The sequence below is a fragment of the Heloderma suspectum genome, chromosome 2, assembly GCF_057233095.1.
Source record: "Heloderma suspectum isolate Gila_16-S chromosome 2, 16-S_ref, whole genome shotgun sequence".
NCBI classification, from domain to species: Eukaryota; Metazoa; Chordata; class Lepidosauria; order Squamata; family Helodermatidae; genus Heloderma; species Heloderma suspectum.
Window position 1 is genome coordinate 22,758,223 of NC_139459.1, and position 22,721 is coordinate 22,780,943.

Below are 22,721 nucleotides of genomic sequence, written 5' to 3' on the forward strand. Positions count from 1 at the left end.
CAAGACAGTTTACAGATAATGGATTGGATCCAGATACAGTTATGCTTAGATTAGACCCACTGAAATCAATAGGACTTAAGTAAGTCATGACTAATTTGTCTCACTGATTTCAGTGGGTCTACTCTAAGCATGACTATGTCTGGATCCAGCCCAATGACCATTAAACACACACACACTTCATCATAAAACATTTCAAACTAAACTAAAAAATACAAATCCATTAAATACGCACGCGCACATGCGTGCACGCGCGCGTGCACACACACACACACACACAATCCAATTTACTTTAAGGCATAAATGTTAAAAGCAATAATGGAATGAAAGCATAGTCCTATAAAAAAAAAGACAGATCCATTTATGAGGTTCTCTTTATCCTTAATTCTATAACGATGTTGCTTCTTGGGACTATTTGCATAAACAATGCTCTAATTCTCCTATTGGATTACCATCCCAAAAAGAGATTAGTCTTATTTGGTATCAACTAACCCAGTAACTTCCAAATGTTATACTTGGTGAAGCAATGAATGACGGTTGGTGTTTGTCTGGGATCCTCGTTACTATTATAAGAGTAACACAAGCCAAAAAAGAATAGGTTCCCAACTACAGCCTAAATTTAGATGGTGGGGAAGACAACAAAGATGGGAGAGGGAAGGGTAATAAGAGATAAATGAGAGCAAATGTACTTATGACTACTTTGGCTTCATTTTATTTAGGGATAAAAAATAAAGGGTTACTCTGTAGCCTTCAGGGGAAATGTGAGTTCTGAGAAAGGACTTGAAGAAAGAGAGACAGATGTGGAAGTTACTTGGCCCTATAGCCTAACCCGAAAATCAATACAAAGCATATCCTTCCTGCTCTTGAAGTCCTTTGTTGGACCTTACAGTGGATTCTATCAAGCAAAAATGTGATACATGCAACCATGTGCACCTACCCGTTGGCCTTATAGTGCCTGGATCTGTTCTGGGTGGTGAAGAACTGAGAACAAGAGATGCAGCCAGACTGATGAGCCCTATGAGTTTGTGTGGACATGAAAGAGGAAAAATGTTTCTGTAAAGGGAGCTAGATGGTGTGGCCAAAATAGGCAGCCACAAATGTTCAACTCCAGTTATCACCATTGTCTCATATAGCAGATACAGCTGTGGATACTGAAAATTGTTTGACTCAGATTCAAAGAGTTGAGAAAAGAGATGTAAATGCTTGGGGGGGGGGAACCTGGGGGAGGGGATAGCAGTACCTATTGAATCTGGCTGATGCAGTGGGCTAGAATTTCAGTTCCGTTAATTTTTTTATAAGAATTTAACAATATTCATAAAGTTTTTCATATTCAGGAGAAAAAGAACCTGATTTTTTTTAAAAAAAATGCATGAGAAAGCAAAACAGATAGATTCATGACAAAGAGGTTAAATTTCTCAATACCCTAATCAACTGTGCCTTAGAACAGTTGGTCATCGAATCAACCAGAGGAGAGGAGACCCTGAACTTAATCCTAAGTGGTGCTGCTCAGGACTGAGTGTGAGATGGTGTGTTGTTGAATCAGCTGAAAACAGTGACCAAAGTGCTATCAATTTTAATTCATATTTAAGTGGAAAATTGGCAAGGAAATCCAGCACATTCACATTTGGCTTCAAAAGAGGAATCATCTCTAAAATGAGGGAACTCATAACAAAATAAGTTAAAAGGGGGAGCCAAGAGGGTTAAATGTCTCCAAAATGCTTGGAGGTTACTCAAAATCACAATAATAGAAGCTCAGCTAGTATACTGTGGGTCAAGAAAGGTAAGACCAAATCCAAGAGATCACCAGCACAGTCAATGGGCAGTGTTAAGGAAGCTATTAGAGAAAAGAAGGCTTCCTTTAGATACTGAAAGTCTTGCCCAGATGAGGACAAAAAAAAGGGACACAAACTTACACAAAGGAAATGCAAGCAGACAACAAGACATGCAAAAAAAAAAAGGATTTTGAGGAAAATATTACTAAGAACATCAATTTATTTATTTCATTTATATCCCACCTTTCTTCCATTTTGGAACTCAAGGTGGCTATATGTGATTCCCAGGTGGTCTCCCCTCCAAGCACTGACCAGACCCATTGCTGCTAGCTTCAGCAAGGTGGTTGCCTCATGTGCCTTCAGACCAGGCCCTGGAACCAACAATAGACGATTCTTTAAATACATCAAAAGCAGGAAACCAGCTAGGGAGGTAGTTGGACCACTGGATGACAAGGAGCGCTAAAGGAGGGTAAGGAGTTTGCAGAGAACCTAAATTAGTTATTTTTTGCCTGTCTTCACTGCGGAAGACACAGGGCAGATACCAGTGCCTGAACTAATATTTTCAGGAAGGAAGTCTAAGGAACTGAGACAAATAATAGTGACAAAAGGTGCAGTTTTTGACCTTATAGACATAGGAAGCTGCCTTATACTGAGTCAGATCATTGGTCTATCTAGCCCAGTATTGTTGACACTGACTGGCAGCAGCTTTCCAGGGTTTCAGGCAGGATTCTTTCCTAGTCATACCTGGAGAAGCCAGGGATTGAACCTGGGACCTTTTATATGCCAAGCAGGAGCTCTACCACTGAGCTACTGTCCCTCCCACTGAAATCTAACAAATCACCAGGCCCAGATAGTATCTCTCCTAGAGTTCTATCCTAGAGTACTTAAAGAACCCAGATATGAAATTGCTGGTCTTCTAACAAAAATATGTGATATGACCCTAAGATGAGCCTCTCTACCAGAAGACTGGAGAGCGGCAAATGTAACACCAATTTTTCAGAAAGGATCCAGGGGGGACCCAGTTAATTACAGACCAGTTAGCTTAATATCTGTGCTGGGTAAATTGGTGGAAAGCATTATTGAAGATAAAAGTAGTAAACATACAGAAGGCTAAGCCCTGCTGAAAAGAATCAGCATGGCTTTGGCAAAGGTATGTCCTGTCTCACTAACCTTTTAGAGTTCTATAAACATGTGGATATGGGTGATCCAGTAGACATTGTTTACTTCGACTTCCAAAAGGCTTTTCACAAAGTCCCTCATCAAAGCCTCCTGAGCAAACTTAGCAGTCATGGAATCAGAGGAGAGGCTCTCACCCTCACATGGATCAATAACTGGTTAAAGAACAGAAAGCAGAGAGTCAGAATAAATGGTCAATTCTCATAATGAAAGGATGTAAGCAGTGGGCTTCCACAAGGATCTGTATTGGGACCAGTTTTCTTAATTTGTTCATAAATGGTCCAGAATTGGGAATGAGCAGTGAGGTATGAATTGGGTTCCCATTTGGAACTCTCATTCATACCTTTCATGGTGGGGGGGAGAGTTGTCTGGCAGCAGTGGTGATGACAGGACAGCTGGCAACGCCACAACCTGTCGTAATGAATTTTATAAATAAATTATCTATTAATTAATTTGCCATTTAATTAATAAATTAATTAAAATTAATTTGCCATTTGCATTCGCCATGTGTTTAATTCTAGTGGTGAGTGGACACATGCATCAATTTTGGGATTAATCCATGGCTGTGGGGTGAGGATGGAAACTGACTGATTTAGTCCACTGGATGTCTTTAGAATAACTGATTTTTTCTAGATTAATTTTGAATTGGCAAGACCTCAAAGCCTAGCAGGTTTCTAGTAATTTCATCAGAAGTACACAAGGGCCTAGCAGCCCCAGTAAAGCCTGTGCCCCTCCCAACCTGGATGAGACCCTACCCATTAGGGTGGCTATGTGTCTTCCTTTATAGAGGGAAGTTCTTTATTTGAAGGCATTCTTTGAAGGCCAGTCCAAGCCTGATTTAAAGATCAAGAACATTAAAAAATGAGAGCAGAGACCTTGAAGCTGCCCATGAACAGTTGCACCTGGACAGCGGACTGAGCAGGCACACAGGGTGCCTGGTCACGGTCTTCCACACGACAGTGAGATGTATTGTGTAGGGCTGTGCATGGACCACCGGATCTGCCTCAGAGTCTGCTTCGGAGCTTCCGATGCAGGCCCAATTTGCTTAGGGCTGCGGGGGGGGGGGGGGGGCAGCCCACTTCGTCCTCTGGAGCCAAAGCGAGATTCGGACATCCAAATCCCATCCCCCCCTCCCTGACGCTCCACCCAGTCCCCAGCTCCTCACCTGGGCCCTCTGGACGCACACCACTAGCCGTGTTGTTGTTCGGGGGGAGCTGCTGCCACCACTGCCTCTGTCACCGGGGGAGCCCCCTCCACCGGCTCCTGAGTGCTCTGGATGCATGCCAGCAGCCGTCTTGTTGTTCCTACAGGATCCATTTCCAGAAATACAGAGAGTCACCATTTTAAAAATGGCTCCCCACCCCTCCTGCCAGAACAACAAGATGGCTGCCAGCACACATCCAGAGGGCCCAGGTAAGGAGCTGGGGCCTGGCGGGGGCGGTCTGGCTGGGTTGCAAGGCACTTTGGAACGCCCCGACCCACTTCATGCCCCCTCCGCCTCATCTTGGAGGCAGCAGGAAGTGGCAGTAAGCACTCTGCTTCGACTCAGAGCTCAGGCTTCGGGCCAAACAGTGCACAGCCCTAGTATTGTATGTCTATTTAAATTATAGCCATTATTTCTGAATGTGCATCTGCTCATATAAAGTAACGTATGTAAATGTTATGCGAACAAGTGCCCTCTTTTGTCCTCTCCTTTTCTTGGGGGGGGGGGGGGGAGGCAATGCATTTCCTTTTGGAGAGATGCATCAATGGTCACCATACAGCCCAGCCCCAGTTCATATTACTTAGGGAAGGCAGGGACCTGCAGAAGATGTTTTATCCAGGTCAGAAGGGGCATAATAGACGCTAGTTCCCACCAAAGTCCTATGCAACCAACTATGATGCATCTGGGGCATCTGGGGATTATGGGATCTAAGGCTCCCACAGGAAGAAATGCAGTCTTATATAAAACAGGGGTAGGATAACTAACTGCTTCAGTTTCTCCATCTTCTTTTTTACTGTCACTGTTGCCACTTATGCTAAGACTTTGAGGACATTTTAGAAAATGGATGAAGGAACAGTGTGGTTGGTGGGGGAATTATGATGTGTCTCTTTGGGTAGTTTTCATTACATTATGCCTTATTTGGGTTACACTTGTACACCATCCTGATATGCACAAGGATGGCAGTTTAAAAAATGTTTGAATAAATAATGTTAAAGGGTTTGGAGAGAGAAGTAAGTACGCAGGGTGGATGACACTCTCCCCAACTTTCTCCCAGCAGCAGGCCTGGCACCAGGTTGGGCATTTGCCATGGTCCCAAGGCTTGCAGAAGGCCCCCCACCCCTAACGCTATTACCATTTCCACTTGGCACCAAGTATCCAAGCAGATCAGGTGCAGCCTCAGAAAATGGTCACTTTCATGCCCCACCTTTTCAGGTTAGGGGACCCACTGAGTATGCCATGCCCAAGAGCCTCCAAAATCCTGGTGCCAGCATTGCCCAACATACAACAGGGGAGCACAATTCTGCCTTCCCACCTAGCAGACCTGTCCTAGCTCCACAATCCCTGGATGTCCATACATGCAGGGGTGTCATGGTAAATCATGAAGTGCAGGCACTCATCCTGACTTTCCTGAGAGCTGCCGCCACCACCCTGGAGAGTCCAAACCTGCAGGCAGCTGTGTTGATCCATGTCAACAAACCAGTTCTAGCAGTGTGCTCACCACCAGGAGCAGGTCTTTTGTAAAGCTAATGAAGTGCCTTGGTCTTGAATTGCCCATTCAAGACCAAGCCACTCCAGAATACTTTGCATCACAACAGGGAACAATATATTGTTCTGAGGTGTGGGTCATTTCCCACCAGCTACTGTGAGAATTGCAGCATAGCCCAGAGGGAACTGGGAATTCTGCAGGGGGTGGCCAATGACATCAGTGTCCCTGCTAATAAAAAAAGTGCTGGTGCTGTGTCCCTGCAAGCCCTGACTCTATGGCGCCACTGCACACATGGGCTTAACATGTGAGTGTGGTCTCAGCTACCAGGAAAACCAGTTATGCTATGGGCATGTGCAGTCTATGAACTAGACCAGGAGTGTGGAACCTCAAGCATGGGAAGCAAATCTGGCCTTCCTGGGGGCCAAAGATAGCTATTTGCCCCTTCCCTGATCCCACCCTTTCCCCCCAACCACAGCTCATTAGGTGGTTTCCTGGTTTTTGTGCAGTTTTTTCCCCATTCTAAAGAATTGAAATGCTTCTCCTAAAGCTAGTTACTGAGAGCAAGAGATTTAAGAGACTATCTGCTGTTATTTCTTGTATTTGGGGCCCCACCCCTTTTGCCCTAAGCCCCACCCCCTTGCCTTTAGCCCCACCCACAGCTGGAATGCAGACCCCAAGATCTTCTCTGAAATGTAATTGTAGTTGGGTTTAAAGAGGCTCCCCACTCCTGAACTGGAGCCTTTGAGAAGTGGCAGCATTACTATAAAGTAGGGCTGTGCATGGACCCCAAGATCCGACTCCAAGGCCACTTCAGGGATTCTGAGGTGGGCCCAATTTGGCTCAGGCTGATTGGGGGGGGTGGCTAACTCGCTTCAGCCTATGAAGCTGAAGTGGGTTTGCCATTTTGCCCCCTACAATACACCGCCCAGCCCCCAGCTCTTTACCTGGGCATTTGTTCCAGGGAGAGCACCTCTGGGGAAGCTGGTGTTGGGAGAGCCAGTGCTGGTGGGGGAGCTGTTGCCACCACCAGGTCCTAGGCACCCTGGACACATGACAGCAGCTGTCTTGTTGTTCCAGGGAATGGGGGGAGCAATTTTTAAAATGGCTCCCCCCCAAAAAACAACAAGATGGCTCCCAGCATGCATCCATAGCACCTAGGTAAGGACCTGGGGGCTGGGCAGCAGCAGTGGGGGCAGCATGGTGGCTGGGATTCCGAACAGTGCCAAAATGCACTGAAGCGCTTTGGAGCAACCCAATTCACTTCAGGCTGCTTCAGGCCCCCTCCGTCTCGACTCAGAGGTGGCCCAAAGCGGCCCAAAGCACCCCGCTTCGACTCAGAGCTTGGGCTTTGGGCTGAAGCGGTGCACGGACCTACTATAAAGGATGAGATGGTCCTGAAATAGCACCAGAGGAAAAGATAGTGCAAGATTACATCCCACGCCATGTTATAAGCCCAGCACAATAATGGAGAGCCATGCATTGTCAGGCTGACAGTTTTTTAGAATATGGCAGATTAATAAATAACCCCATACTGGGCCTACTTCTGTGGTGACAGGAGATGCATTAGTTATAGCTGGATGTTAGATATGGCCTGATATTTTAAGTGGATAGTTGCATGGCAGTTAAGTAATGTACAATCAATAGTGTTATGTTCTTTCGTATGGTTAATAGGCTTATAAGTTAATTCATACCCATATCGTTATGGATATTATGTACTGCTTATCCTAATGCACTCGTCTGATTAAGCATGTCATGTGTTAGGAATAAGGATGCAACTGGATGAGAGTCAATGGGGTTCCATGACGGGATCTGTCACAGTTTATTTCCAAGCTAAAAGCAGTGTGTGTGGGGGGCGGGGAGAGATTTGCATCAGGACTAGGGGATGAGAGTTAACTTTAATCTCTTCCCTCGCTATCCAGATTCCCCCACCTCAAAACCACTATTTGCTTGCAGGGGGGACCGGAAACTTTATGCTTTCCCTTAGAAGGCAATCAGCAGCTTTAAATGGAAAATATCTATCAGGAAAACAATGTGTGTCCCCTGCCCCCCGTCCCCTGGAGTCACAGTCTGTTTCTGATTCTTCCCCTGACCCAGAGCTGCTTTTACCTTTGGGAGGGCAAAGCAGGGGATCCAGTCACAGATCCAGTCCAGTTTGGCCCTAATACTCATAGGAGAGAGATATTGCAAAATCCTCATAATGTAATATCTTTATTAGGCCAATAATAATAATCCTTTATTGTTGTTGTTCAGTTGTTCAGTCGTGTCCGACTCTTCGTGGCCCCATGGACCATAGCACGCCAGGCCTTCCTGTCCTGCGCTCTCTCCCGGAGCGTGCTCAAGTCCATATTCATTGCATCGGTGATGCTATCTGGCCATCTCATCCTCTGCCGTCCCCTTCTCCTTTTGCCTTCAGTCTTTCCCAGCATCAGGGTCTTTTCCAGAGAGTTTTCTCTTCGCATTAGGTGGCCAAAATATTTCAGCTTCAGCTTCAGTGTCTGTCCTTCCACTGAGCAGTCAGGGTTGATTTCCTTTAAGGAAATCCTTTATTAGGATCACCCAAACAAACAAAAAATGTGCAAGCTTTTGAGATCTCCAGATCTCTTCATCAGGCAAGATGTTACAAGAAGCGGGTTGGTGGTGGAGGGAGACTAGGAGCAGGGAAAGGCTGACTGGAAGTTGTAGTCAGGATGTCTTCTGCATACAGAGAAGCTCTATACAGGCATCCCATAAGCAACAACAGTAAACATGCAGAGAGAGGGACCGGGCTAGCCTCACCCCCTCTGTCATTGCTTTCGTCATCCTCTACACCTGGAGGGTGACTTTGTGAAGTGGAAAACCTCCTGTATCAGTGGGGGCTCTCCAAGCAATTTGGAATGCTGATTTTCCGGTGTTCCTGATTGTGTGGAGACGAGAGCCCCCATAAGAGTCCCCTCTTCACAAAGTCATCTTCCACATGTAGAGGGCGACAAAAGCGATAATGGAGGAAGGCGGGATAGGCATTCTGTCCTCGCATGTTTGCTGTCATTGCTTTTGGAATGCCTGAATTGTGCTAGAGTCTTAGGGTTAAATGGAGGAGGGTGGCTTGTGGTGGTTTCCGGTTTTAGTTCCCCTAGGACAGGGGTGGGCATCCGCTTTCACCCCGAGGGCCAAATTCAGTGTCAGAGAAACTATCAGGGGCTGCATTCTAGTGGTGAGTGAGGCCGAAGGGAAAGGGTATGGGGCCAAAATCAAAATGTGTGGGGCCAAGAATACAAAAGAAGGCGATATATTGTAACGGAAAGGTCTTCCTGCCAGTAACTAAGCCTCAGGAGAGACATTTCAACCTTTTAGAATTGGGGAAAACTGCACAAAAGCTGAGAAAGACAAGGAAGTAGCAGACAATTGTTGCACCTCCATTTTTGAAAATAAAAAATCCACCTGTTAAGTCAAAACTGTTTCCATCCTGGGCAAACCAGACAAGTTCCTCGTTTGGTAAAAAAAAAAAAAAAAAACAAGTAGGGATCAACTAGGCAGTCTTTATATTAACAAAGCTGGAGATAAATTAAGATCCTGTGCTAGGAAAAAAATATAAGGAAGATAAGTTAATGTAGCCCTAACTTACGTGGTCAGTTCCCAGATCTGGAGGAAGGAGGGATCGACTGTGCAAAGTGGGCACATGGGCGATGGATTTTATGTGTGTGCCCTCTATTTAAATGTTACACTCACAGGAGCAGGACAAAAAAACAAAGGTAGCCATGTTGGCCATAAGAAATATGCCAAAATCCATATTAGTGAAATACCTTTAGGACAACTCAGAGGTTATCAAAAATGTGCACGTTTTCGAGCTCTTCATCAGGAATGTTACAAAAAGCAGGTTGCAGAGGAGGGAGAGGGAGGGAATGGGAGAAGAAGAAAATAGACTTGATAGTGAAGTCATGATGTCTGTATTATGGTCAGAATTTTAAGACAAAATGTGGGAGGAGGGTTTGCAAACATTCAAACTGGGCTCTACCAGGTGATGTGGTGGATTCAAGTTTTACCTGGATCTCCCCCTAGGACTACTAGGAACAAGAAGGAAGCAAACAGGGCTTTTTTGATGGTCCCCCGCCCCCAGTTCAGGAATGCTCTCCCAAGGGAAGCTTGTCTGGCACCCACACAGCTATCTTTTTGGTGCTAGGCTAAGACTTTCCCATTCTCCCAGACTTTTTATTATTATTACATTTATTATTACATTTATATTCCACTTTTTTCCTCTTGCAAGTTACTCAAGGCAGCTTACATGGTCCTCTTTCGCCCCCTCTCCATTTTACTCTCACAACTACCCTGTGAGTTAGGTTAGGCTGAGAGTCACTGACTGGCCCAAAGTCACCCAGTGAGCTACATGGCTGAGGGGGGACTAGAACCCAGATCTCCTGAGTCCCAGTCCAACACCCTAGCCACTAGACCACACTAGTTCTCTTTTATACATCTTTTATAATATGTTTTAAAATACTTAGTATTTTTGTGTTTCATTAGTTTAGTCCTGCAACATGGTTTTACTTCTTATACCTGTTATAGTATTTTATGCTGTGTTGCTATGTTTATTCATTGTATATTGTTGATTTTATTGTGATTTTATTTGTAGTTACATTATTGTAATAATAATATACTATTTCTCACGTAGAGAAATTTGTTTTATGAGGTGTTAAATAAATTTAATAAACAAACAAACAAAATGGTGATTGATCCCTCATCTTTGAAAATATAAAATCGAGATGTTACTCAGAGCTGTCTCCTATCCTGGGCAAACCACTTAGGATCCCACCTGGCTGGCACGATCTTGCTGCTCCACCACAACAGGAAGCAAATAGGACAGAGGATTGTCCAAATGAAGCCAAAATGTACTATATTCATGTTGTGAACGCTTGTTAAAAAAAAAAAAAAAAAACAGAACAGACACGGCTTACAGTCAGGCTTGAAATCCCACATCTCTTTCAAGGAAATTGGTCCCCGTACTTCAGCTTTTCTCAAAACGAAGGCAACCATTCAACCTATGGAGTGAGATCCACCCATTTAATGCCATCTTTTTGTTTTGTTTTTAGGCGAGAAATTCTTCAGCATGTTGACGTGATCAAAAACTTTTCTTTGACAAAGAATATGGTTCGGATCGGACAGCTGATGCATTATGATTATTCCAGCCATAAGTATGTTTTCTCCATTAGCAACAGCTTCCGGTTGCTGCTGCCAGATGTCTCGCCAATTCAGAACAAGCACTACAACATCTGTGCTGTCGTTGGAAACAGCGGGATTCTTGTCGGCAGCCAATGTGGGCAGGAAATAGATAAATATGATTTTGTTTTCCGTTGCAATTTTGCCCCAACTGAAGCATTCCAGAAAGATGTTGGAAGGAAAACCAACATTACCACTTTCAACCCCAGCATTCTGGAGAAGTACTACAACAATCTTTTGACCATCCAAGATCGCAATAACTTTTTTCTCAGCTTAAAAAAGCTTGACGGTGCCATTCTCTGGATCCCTGCCTTTTTCTTCCATACTTCCGCAACCATTACAAGAACATTGGTTGACTTCTTTATTGAGCATCGAGGGCAGCTAAAAGTCCAGTTGGCTTGGCCGGGAAATATAATGCAGCATGTCAACAGGTGCATCTTGTTCTTGCATTTAATGTGCTCAGCGCTATGGTTTCCTTGTGTTGTTTGCAGTGTGTGCCTGATGCGCAGCATCCAGAATCACAGGAATTTTAAGAGAGAGAATGGGTTAAGTGCTGGTTGGATTGATCATTTTTAAAATGTGTATTATCCCCCTTTTCTTTTAAAAATAGCTCAAACTGACTCACTCAAAAAAACACAATATGATGTGAGCAATTTCATCTAGCAAAATGCATATGAAGACAATATGGCCTAGTAAAATTTTATACAATTTTAATATTATTGATGATCTAATTATATTTTTAACTTTTGTATGTTTCTATTTATGTTTTAACTGTATAGGTTTTAAATGGTGTAAAGCCATCTTGAGTCCCTTTATTGGGGAAAAGGCAGGATTTAAACAAATACAATAACAATAACAACAATAATAATAACAATAATAATATAAGGGAGCAATCCTATGGCCACTAGACAGCAGCTAGATGGCCATAGGATATCTTGTTTTCCAGGAACCAACCTCGGACCTTACACTCCAAGGTCGGTTCCCGGAGAACCAACCTCCCCCACTTCCGTGTTGCCTCTTAGGCAGCACAGAACAACCCTGTACTCCGCGCTCGCAAGAGGAGTGCGGAACGGCCGAAAAGAGGCGTGTCTAGGGGCATTCCAGGGCAGGGAGAGCAGAAATGCCTGTACAACACATCCAATGTGTCGTACAGCAGCCTCCTCCCCTGCTCAGCCCTCCCGCAGCTAGACAACCACAATCAGCTGTCTAGCCGCAAATGCAGGGCAGGAGAAGCGCAGAGGGAACCATCCCCTCCATGCTTCTCTGGCTCTGCTTTGGATATGCGGTCACCTCTGAGCTCGGAGGTAGCCACCTATCTGGACGGGATTGCGCCGTAAGACTTACAAAAGTCCTTGTAGGATCAGACCCCCTGGGAAGGTGAACAAGTGCCCAAAATTAGAGGTCCAGGGAAGCTGTGGCATGAGAGTCAATGTGAGTAGGCAAGGGTATGGTCACGGAAAAGTCTACACCAGGAGCTGTGAAAACAGCCCAAAGTGTTGCGCCCAAAGGGATCTGGACAAAAGCTCGGGAGGAGGCAGCTAGAAAGAAGCTGAATGCAATAACTTTGGACTGAACTCCTGGTAACCAGATGAGGAGGAAACATCAGCATTAGACCAATGCATACCACTGGGCCATCTAGATCAGTGTTGTCTAGGAATGGACAAATCTGTCAGTTTTGGTTTCTCTTAGTTTCTTATTTTTCCAATCTTAAATCCAGTTCATCCCAAATTTGGATGTTTTGCCCCCCAAACTTAAGCAGTTCATCCCAAACTTGAGGTTTCTTTTAAGGTTCACATGGAAATTTGAAACTATTTTGTGTATATTTCTCCTAAAAGGTGCATTTTTGTATGTAATTTTACCAAATATACACATTTTCACAGGCTAGTTTCTTGACTGAATGCATTTATCATGTTATTTTCACAAATCTATGCATTCTTGTGTGCCTTTCCCCTAATGTGTGCATTTTTACCTGCTTTAAACACACACACACGCACCTGGAAAAGTCCATTGCAAAATTCAGAGAAGTGCAAATTTTGAAGGATAATTGAGTTTCAGTTTGGATCTTGGTTTGAAAGTGTGAAATTAGTAATGTTTGCATTGAATATGAACCGGGCTAATTTCTCCCCCATGCCCAGTATTGTTGACGCTGACCGACAGCAACTCTGCAGGGTTTCAGGCAGAGTTTCAGCCAGGGTTTCAGGCAGAGTTTCAGCCCACCCTGGAGATGCAAGGGATTGAGCCTGGTACAGCATATGCATGCAAAGCTTATGCTGTACCACTGAGCAATGGCCCTTCTGCAAAGGTGTAAGGAAGGGTAAGGAAGGAAGGAAAGCTGAAGCCCACTAAATCAATGCTAGGACACAAGGCCAGGAAGACTGCGGCTTAGCAGAAGGCTTTTATCTGCAGGACTGTCATTAGTGTCCAGTCACAGAGCAAGGACATATTGTACCTTTACTGTCATCAACGGGTGCCAGACTTCCCTTGCCTTGAAGACCATCAATGAAATAGATTGCATGATCTTCCTAGGCAGCTCCTTCCATTGCTTAATGGCTCCCACCATTGATGCTTGGTCTACGTCAGCCTTCCTGTAACTCAGAGGGATCAACATTTATGGCAAGTGTGCCACAAGTCTAGTGCACAGTAGGAGAGACCCCTCCTCTAGCACTTGGATTACAATACCTTTGCAGTCACCTATTGCCTCCATGTGTTCCAATAAGGCAGGGAGCAGGCAGGCCTGCAGGCTGGACTTCCTGCCAGAACTAGGCCTGCAGCTCCTCCAGTCCAGGTGTGCCACAAAGCCCACAAAGCCCTGCCCTACGTATGGCAGGGGTGGGGAACCTCAGGCCCATGGGCCAAATCTGGCCCACCTGGAGTTCCAATCTGGCTGTCACATTCCTTTCTCCTCTCCCTTCAACACACTCCAGGAAACAAGGCTTCAGGCCAACCCTACTTTATTAGTTAATGACTAGCTTCTTTACAAATAGGGATGTACGAATCCCACTTACCAGTCCGCTGGAGGGGGGAGGCAATCCGTCCCTCCCCCCCGGAATCCTTCCCAGCCAGCTCCGCTCCACAGCAAGGCCGCGGAGCTACCAGCCAGGGCCGGCCGCAGCCGGACTTCCGGCCGCTGCTGGGCCAGCCACCATTTGCATCCCTGCCTTTTGCCATGATAGGCTACGTAAATACTTACGTAGCCTATCACGGCCTAATGCAGGCACGCAAATGGCGGCCGCTACAACAGCCGCCATTTGTGGCCACAGCGGCTGGAAGATGACCTGGAGCTGCTGCCGCAGCCGCCACCATCAGGTAGGTCCGTCCCGGGGGGGGGGAATTTCAGGGGGTGGCGGGGGAGAGTCCATTCCGCCACAGACTCCGGGGGGCTGGATTCTAAAGAATTCTGGAGTCTGGAGTCCGTGGTGGATTTCTCCAACATCCCTATTTACAAATGCAGATTCTAGGAAACTCTCAGACTGCATAGAACCAGCTAATACACACATCTACACATATCAATAGAGGAGACAAAGTGGAAGTTAGAGAAGTTGCCAGCAGTTTGGTCATGAATGTCATGAACTTCATGGCCAGGCTTGCTTCTCAGGGATACCCCTCTCTTAGGGTGGCTCCCTCCTACGTTGGCTTCCATGAGTGGCCAACGTGGTGGAGTGTCTGAGCACTGCCCCTAACTTTCCCCACTCCGCTCTGCGACAGACCCTAGCATCCCTCAATTCACTCCCCTTGCTCTCCTCTTCCTCCTCCCCCAAACCCTGAGTTCTCATGGTGGAGGAACGAGGGAGCAGTTCAGCCTGGGCCATCTGTGTGTCAGGGTCTTGAGAAGAAAGCCTCGCCATATCTGGGATCACTAGGGAGGGTGCCTCCTTGCTGTTCCCATTCTGATTCTGAATCTGAGCTGCCAGACATCTCCACACACTCAGATTCATTCCTGACATTGAATGCTCCTCCAGGATTCCCCAGATAGCCATTTCTTCCCCTTCCTCTGGTCCCACCCCATTTCCCATGACTACCAATCACTGGATGGCTTCATGGGTTTTGTGCATTTGCCCTATTTTAAAAGGCTGAAATGCCTCTCCTAAGTCTTAGTTACTGGCAGTGAGAGCTTTAAACTTAAATAGGCTGGTACTTTTGGCCCCATCCATTTTGCCTCTCGCCCCGCCCACCACTGGAGTGTGGCCCCCCGAGAGCTTCTCTGACACAGAATTCAGCCCTTGGGCTGAAAGAGGTTGAACACCCCTGACTTACGGCTTGTGGGACACAGGTTGGCCACCTCTGCTATCAATCCAGTCATTCCGGTGTATACTCAAGAGCTTGGGCACGCACAGTGAGCCCTGCAAGCGCCAAGACTGACCATGCTCTTCAATACCAGGGAATGATCAGCATGTTCAATGGAACAAAGAAAGCTGCCTTACAGGAGGTCAGAGCAGTATTCATCCCTGTAGCTCTGAGTGGCAGTGGCTCTCCAGATACCAGGCAGAGGCTTCTGCATCACCTGCTACTGGCAACTCCAGAGATTGAAATGTGGACCTTCGGTGTTCAAAACAAGTGGTCTACTGCTGAGCTATGCCCCCACCCCCGTCTCCACTGATGGCTTGATACTGTGAGGTTCCCAGTCTCATTTGATCCAAGATGTTGCAGTGGGGCACGTAGGACTAGGAGGGAATCCTCTTAGCTCTCCTGAGCCCAAGCTCTGTAGGTCAGAACCAACATTAGGCACTGGGCAGGAAGGAAGAGACAGAGAGAGACAGAGAAGATGGTGGCTGAAGGCAAGAGAGAAAAGAAGCAGCCCCTGTCCATTTTTGGCTCTGGTCTCACCCACCACCAGCTTGTAACCCTAGCCCCTGGAGGAAGGCAGCCCTCAACAGAAAAATAATTTCCCACCCCTGTTGTAAAGAATGGATGGATGAATAATACCAGCACTTTTAATTCTGCATGGAAGAAAATCGCAAGAGCCAATACAGAGGGCAGAAATCTTAATCTAGAGCAAGGAGTAGAATTGTTTAGGTGCCTCCTCAGCTAGCAAGTGGGATGGGCACACGGTGCTATAGCACTGTCGAAATGGGAGGCCCCCGGGCTGCTTTAAGCTTTCTAAAGAGTTGGGAAATGTATTTAGTAAAACATTTACAAAAATCCCCAAGGTAGCTAACAATACTACGGTCAAATCCAAAAATAAACAAATGAACAAACTAAAAAAACTAAGCTATCAACAAGCTGTATAACAGCAGCCAAATGTCTGTCTTATACCAGATACAGATATCATGCCAAAAGCCTGGCAGAACAGTATTGTCTTGACCAGCAGTCATAAAACTAGAAGGGGAGGAGCAAGATGCACATTTGGGGACTGGGGGGAGTTCTACAAGGTCATGGCCACCACAGAAAAGCCCCTGCTCTGCAGGGCCACCCAACAAACCTCAGATGGGATGAGATACAAACCTCAGATGGGATGAATACGTTGAGCAGGTTTTCAAAGGATGATGATGACAGTGTAGGCTGGTGGCCCTGATGTTAGTGGGGCAGTGCTCTGCTCCGGGTTTACCTTGGCTAGCTCCTTTAGAGTTCTGACTGTTTCTGACTGAAACCTGGAGTGAATTCACCACCCCACTGACAGCGGAGCTACCAGCCTCTACTGGAGGAGGAGGATGAATGAATTTCCAGAATATTTCCATTAACATATAATCTATTTCCCGCATCATGCTTTCTTGTTATTTCACAGGTACTGGAAAAACAAACACTTGGCCCCCAAACGACTCAGCACAGGTATCCTCATGTATACACTTGCATCAGCAATCTGCGATGAAATCCACCTGTATGGATTCTGGCCATTTGGATTTAATCCGAACAACCGAGAAGACCTTCCCTACCATTATTTTGATAAAAAAGGAACAAAGTTTACCACCAAGTGGCAAGAGTCCCATCAGCTCCCTGCCGAATTCCAGCAACTCTTTCGAATGCACAGCGAAGGTCTAGCAAAGCTGACTTTGTCCCACTGTGCCTAAGGAATTAACACTTGAAGTGCCAAATGATTGTTATTGTTGTGTTGTTTTTTAAGAAAAAGTGCCCAAAATGAATTCACTGTTCTTCAAACAGAATTCTAAAAGAAAAAGCATTTGTGGGGGTGGGCGTTGGGCTGGGAATTCCTTTAATTTGCATATGCTTTGAAATCACCCTTTTATCGCCATCTTTCAAGACATAGGAGGGTGGCTTCAGCATATTGAGCAATGCAGACATGTTTCTTCTGTTCATGCAGATGGAAAGTCAATGCTGTTTACAGCAGAAAGTTTTGCATTTCTAGTCATGCTGCCAAGAATGTTCTCTTTAAAGTATTTTCATAATCATATATTTTTCACATTCCGCAAAATGCCTCAACAGGTCAGCAGTTAGAATTCTTGTATTTGCTCATTAAGATTAGCTTATTTTCTCAGCTAACTTGTGCTACTACTATTAATGGGTGGAAGATCATAGAATAGAATAATAGAATCAGAGGGTTGGAAGGCGCCTACAAGACCATCGAGTCCAACCCCTTGCTCAGTGTAGGAAGCCTAACCAGGGCTGAACCTGCTTAGCTTACGAGATCAGACGAGATCAGGCGCATCCAGCCCTTTGCTGTGTTATTCCATGGCCCATTTGAGGACTGTCCCTGGTGTTCTGACTGAATGATGACTTACACCAGGATAAACTCCATTGAGGTCAGTGGGAATTTATCATTGGAAGTGGCTGCTGAATTATTTCAGAGGTCTTCTTTTATCCTCCTGTTCCACTGGATTGTTCCATTGTGTTGTTCCTCTTGTTCTGTTGGATTGTTCCAGAGGTCTTGTTTTATCCTCTTGTTCCACTGAATTGTTCCACTGCAGTGTTCCTCTTGTTCTGTTGGATTGTTCTAGAGGTCTTCTTTTATCCTTTTCTTCCATTGGATTGTTCTAGAGGTCTTCTGTTATCCTTATGAAGCCAAACCCAAAGGAGAGTGAAAGGCACTTTCCATGCATGCATACATCAATGGCAGGGATCAACTGGATACCCACAGGAGACATTTTACCGTTTGTACCTTTTTTTTTTTTTGCAGTCCTCTCCTCTCTCCACATTACCCAAGGTTGGAAACACCTGATCTGACAGCCATTGCTCTTTAAGCAACTGGTCCTTACTAGGCACTTAAAAGATTTGAGGCCCAGGCCCATAAGATAAAAATTTGCATATGTTGATTAAATCTATATAGGCAAATATAGAAATAATTCCTACAATTGATTTAAATTTCACAGGAGGCAAAATCAGTCAATGAATTGCTCATCCAAACCATCTATAATTAAATCAATTGCACCCAGCCTCAAATCAACCTGAACTAATGGGAAACGTTTTCCCCTCCCTAAGCTTAATTTCCATGTAGGGAAATATTTGTGTGTGGGGGAGAAAAGGTTGCAGCATGGGGTGGGGGAAGTGTTAACCTTTCCCTTCCCAGTTGCAATCCCTCTTGAAAATTGCCCACTGTGTGGCAATTAAGCTAAGAAAAAAATTCCTGTTGGTACCAGTGGATGGAAACCTCCTGCTGGCATTCAGGGCTTTGAGGAATATATCAGGGTCCTTGGGAAATACATATGGGGCTGGGTCCCCATCTGCCCAGGCCTAGCAGTGCCCCTGAGCAACTCTGTATATGATGCCATACTGACCAGACCAAGCTTCTGATCTCACCTGCTGCCCCTCCTGATGCAAAAGGGAGTCACTTTCTTTCTCCTTCTGAATGGCATGCTTGCAAATTAGAGACAGCACAACTGCTGACTTGGCAGGTTCCCCATGTGAAACAAGAGGATGCCCCCAAAGACCTCTGTGATGCTGCAGAAGCTTATGGGCCATCGCATGGTCATTTCTCAAAGGAGCCATGTTAGCGGCCCAGGGTCTTCAAACGAGCAGGGGTGGGCAGACTCTGCACAGACCAAGTACACAGAGCCATGGTTAATACCGTGGCCAAGGAAGAGTCATGTACCAAAGCAACTTGGCTGATCGTCTGAGGCTGAAAAAGGTTGTCCATCACTGCTTTGTAGATTTTAGTTTTGCATTAACCAGTGAAAGGGGGAGATATGCCCAATTAAATGCAAAATTCCAGAGATTAGCCAGAAGAGATAAGGAATTATTTTTAAACAAGCAATGCGTGGAAGTGGAAGAAGATAATAGAATAGGAAGGACAAGAGACCTCTTCCAGAAAATCAGAAACACCGGAGGTAAATTCCAGGCAAAAATGGGTATGATCAAAAACAAAGATGGCAAGGACCTAACAGAAGCAGAAGAGATCAAGAAAAGGTGGCAAGGATATACAGAAGATCTGTATAGGAAGGATAATAATATCGGGGATAGATTTGATGGTGTGGTCAGTGAGCTAGAGCCAGACATCCTGAAGAGTGAGGTTGAATGGGCCTTAAGAAGCATTGCTAATAACAAGGCAGCAGGAGATGATGGTATCCCAGCTGAACTGTTTAAAATCTTGCAAAATGATGCCATCAAGGTGATGCATGCTATATGTCAGCAAATTTGGAAAACACAAGAATGGCCATCAGATTGGAAAAAATCAACTTATATCCCCATACCAAAAAAGGGAAACACTAAAGAATGTTCAAACCATCGAACAGTGGCTCTTATTTCACATGCCAGTAAGGTCATGCTCAAGATCTTGCAAGGTAGACTCCAGAAATTCATGGAACGAGAATTGCCAGATGTACAAGCTGGGTTTCGAAAAGGCAGAGGAACTAGAGACCAAATTGCCAATATCCGCTGGATAATGGAGAAAGCCAGGGAGTTTCAGAAAAACATCTATTCCTGTTTTATTGACTATTTAAAGCCTTTGACTGAATCATAACAAATTGTGGCAAGTTCTTGGTGGTATGGGGATACCAAGTCATCTTGTCTGCCTCCTGAGGAATCTGTATAACAACCAAGTAGCAACGGCGAAGAGAAAACTCTCTGGAAAAGACCCTGATGCTGGGAAAGACTGAAGGCAAAAGGAGAAGGGGACGGCAGAGGATGAGATGGCTAGATAGCATCACTGACGCAATGAATATGAACTTGAGCACGCTCCGGGAGATAGCGGAGGACAGGAAGGCCTGGCATGTTATGGTCCATGGGATCAAGAGTCGGACACGACTGAATGACTGAACGACTGAACAACAACAACAACAAGCAACAGTAAGAACAGACCATGGAACAATGGACTGGTTTAAGATTGGGAAAGGAGTACAGCAGGGTTGTATACTCTCACCCTACCTATTCAACGTACGCAGAACACATCATGCGATGTGCTGGGCTTGATGAATCCAAGGCTGGAGTTAAAATTGCTGGAAGAAACATTAACCATCTCAGATATGCTGATGATACCACTTCGATGGCTGAAAGCGAGGAGGAGCTGAGGAACCTTATGATGAAGGTGAAAGAAGAAAGCGCAAAAGCTGGGTTGCAGTTAAATCTCAAAAAAATAAAGATTATGGCAACCAGCTTGATTGATAACTGATAAATAGAGGGAGAAAACATGGAGGCAGTGACAGACCTTGTCTTTCTAGGCGCAAAGATTACTGCAGACGCTGACTGCAGCCAGGAAATCAGAAGACGTTTACTTCTTGGGAGGAGAGCAATGACAAATCTTGATAAAATAGTTAAGAGCAGAGACATCACACTGACAACAAAGGTCCGCATAGTTAAAGCAATGGTCTTCCCCATAGTAACCTATGGCTGCGAGAGCTTGGACCATAAGGAAGGCTGAGCGAAGGAAGATAGATGCTTTTGAACTGTGGTGTTGTTGGAGGAAAATTCTGAGAGTGCCTTGGACTGCAAGAAGATCAAACCAGTCCATACTCCAGTAAATAAAGCCATACTGCTCACTTGAGGGAATGATATTAAAGGCAAAACTGAAGTACTTTGACCACATCATGAGAAGACAGGATACCCTGGAGAAGATGCTGATGCTAGGGAAAGTGGAAGGCAAAAGGAAGAAGGGCCAACCAAGGGCAAGATGGACGGATGATATTCTGGAGGTGACGGACTCGACCTTGGGGGAGCTGGGAGTGTCGACGGCTGACAGGAAGCTCTGGCATGGGCTGGTCCATGAAGTCACGAAGAGTTGGAAGTGACTGAACGAATAAACAACAAACAAATGAATCCCTTGCATAAAAAGGTATTGCTAAGCAATGTGCAAATCAATCTAGTATAAGTTCATGTTTAAATACTGTATATTATTACTGTATATAGAAGACAAGAGTGCCTTCCTCAGAATTTCTGTTAAAAAAGGCATATTTCCAGTAGGCATAGAAAACCCAGAAGGAGTGGCTACGTCCAAGATCTTGGCCACCACCAGGAGGGTAGATTTAGCATAGCGGTGAAACACAGGGCCCTGCTTAAGCTAATAAGAAATCTTTCGTTTAGATAGGTTCCTGCTGACTTTGAACTCCTCAAAGGAAGAGAAGAGAAATTTGTGTTATCCCATTGTTCCCATTGAGCAGCCTTCCATAACCTGATGCCCTCCAGATGTGTTGGACGGGGCTACAACACCCATCATCCCCAGCCAGCATTAACTGATTTTAGGAAATTAAGCTGTCTACCAGACAGAAGCCTCTGTCTCCCCTTATGTAATGTCACGCAAGGGCTTATTCTGACATTTCTTGATAAATAACTTTCTTTTCAGACCAGGGCTGAGAATCACTTTTAGGATTTCCCTCTTGATATATCTGCTTCATTTTTAAACCCCACCTTCTGTGCAAAACCACTGCATACCAGGGAAATAAAACCTTTCTCTCCCCCTAAAGTAGGGCTGCAATGCTTCATCAATTAATTAGTAAGATTAACTGATTCAAAATTTTAAATTAACTAAAAACTAAGGTACCTCCATTTTAATCAAGTAAGTGTGTGTGTGTGTGTGTGTGTGTGTGTATACACACACACACACACACACACTATTTTAATACCAGTACTTATAAAAACTGTATATGGCAAGCACCATCTTAAAAGAGGCATTCTCCCCTTTTCTCTCCCAGCAGAGAGACTATCTCTGTTGTGACACATGTGTATTACCTAAAAACATAAAGGATGGTCTTGCTTCAGGAATATTCCCCATTTGCAGATGTATGCAAATTTAAGTCAATCCATTGAATCAATTAAGCTGCAATGCACACTTACCTGGGATTAAGCTGCATTGAATTCAATGGGACTTACTTCTGAGTAGACATGCATGGGATTGTGCTGTTAATCATCTAACTGTGCAATCCATTAGTTGATTAATCTGTTGGTTTCAAGGGGGAGGGATTAAAAAATTTGTCAGGCCTGCTTTGGGGTATTAAAACAGAAACAAAAGCTTCTTGCCCTAGCTGGCATAAACTAGCAGGGCTTTGGAAGTGGTGGATCATCCACTTCTTCACACCCCTCCCCATTTAGGATTGCTCTGCCCAACTGCAGTCTACACAGATTTACCTGGGAGTAAGTCCCACTGTAGTCAGTGGAGCTTACTTTTGAGTAGACTTGTCTAGGATTTCACTGTAAAACTCATATGATTAAATAATTTCAGCTGCAATCCTATACACACTTACCAGGGAGAAGTCGCATTGAACGGAATGGGATCAACTTCAAGTAGATATGCATAGAATTGCACTGTAGGTTTTTAAAAGCAGGCTGCAGCCTTGCTTTCAAGTCCTTCCACTTTCCAAAAAAAGTGGGTTAATTAAGCTGGGTTAATTGAAGGCAGACAAACCACATCCCTAACCACATACCACTTTCCAAAAAATAGCTTAAAATATATCTTCCGTCCCATTATTCCACCATTACACCCCACTGTAGACCCAGCTCTTAACATGTTTTTACTGGTGAAATCATTGATATCAGTAAACATTTGCCAACATGCTGCATATGAGGCTGATGGTAAAAGAAC

At 45.0% G+C, this 22,721-nt stretch overlaps 1 protein-coding gene across 2 annotated transcripts in view; it reads left to right on the forward strand.

The window, feature by feature from the left end:
• ST8SIA3 (ST8 alpha-N-acetyl-neuraminide alpha-2,8-sialyltransferase 3) overlaps window positions 1-16,891 on the forward strand; it is a 60,466-nt gene extending 43,575 nt beyond the window's left edge. The window contains exons 1-3 of one of the 2 annotated variants that reach the window (XM_084832031.1): window positions 3,770-4,358; window positions 10,696-11,253; window positions 16,545-16,891. In XM_084832031.1, coding sequence (XP_084688157.1) covers window positions 4,222-4,358; window positions 10,696-11,253; window positions 16,545-16,827 — 978 coding nt within the window. In that variant the 5' untranslated portion in view covers window positions 3,770-4,221 and the 3' untranslated portion in view covers window positions 16,828-16,891. Of the gene's footprint in view, window positions 1-3,769; window positions 4,359-10,695; window positions 11,254-16,544 lie in introns of those variants that run through there. The other variant, XM_084832032.1, reaches the window with a different exon arrangement.
• Window positions 16,892-22,721: the final 5,830 nt, after the last annotated feature.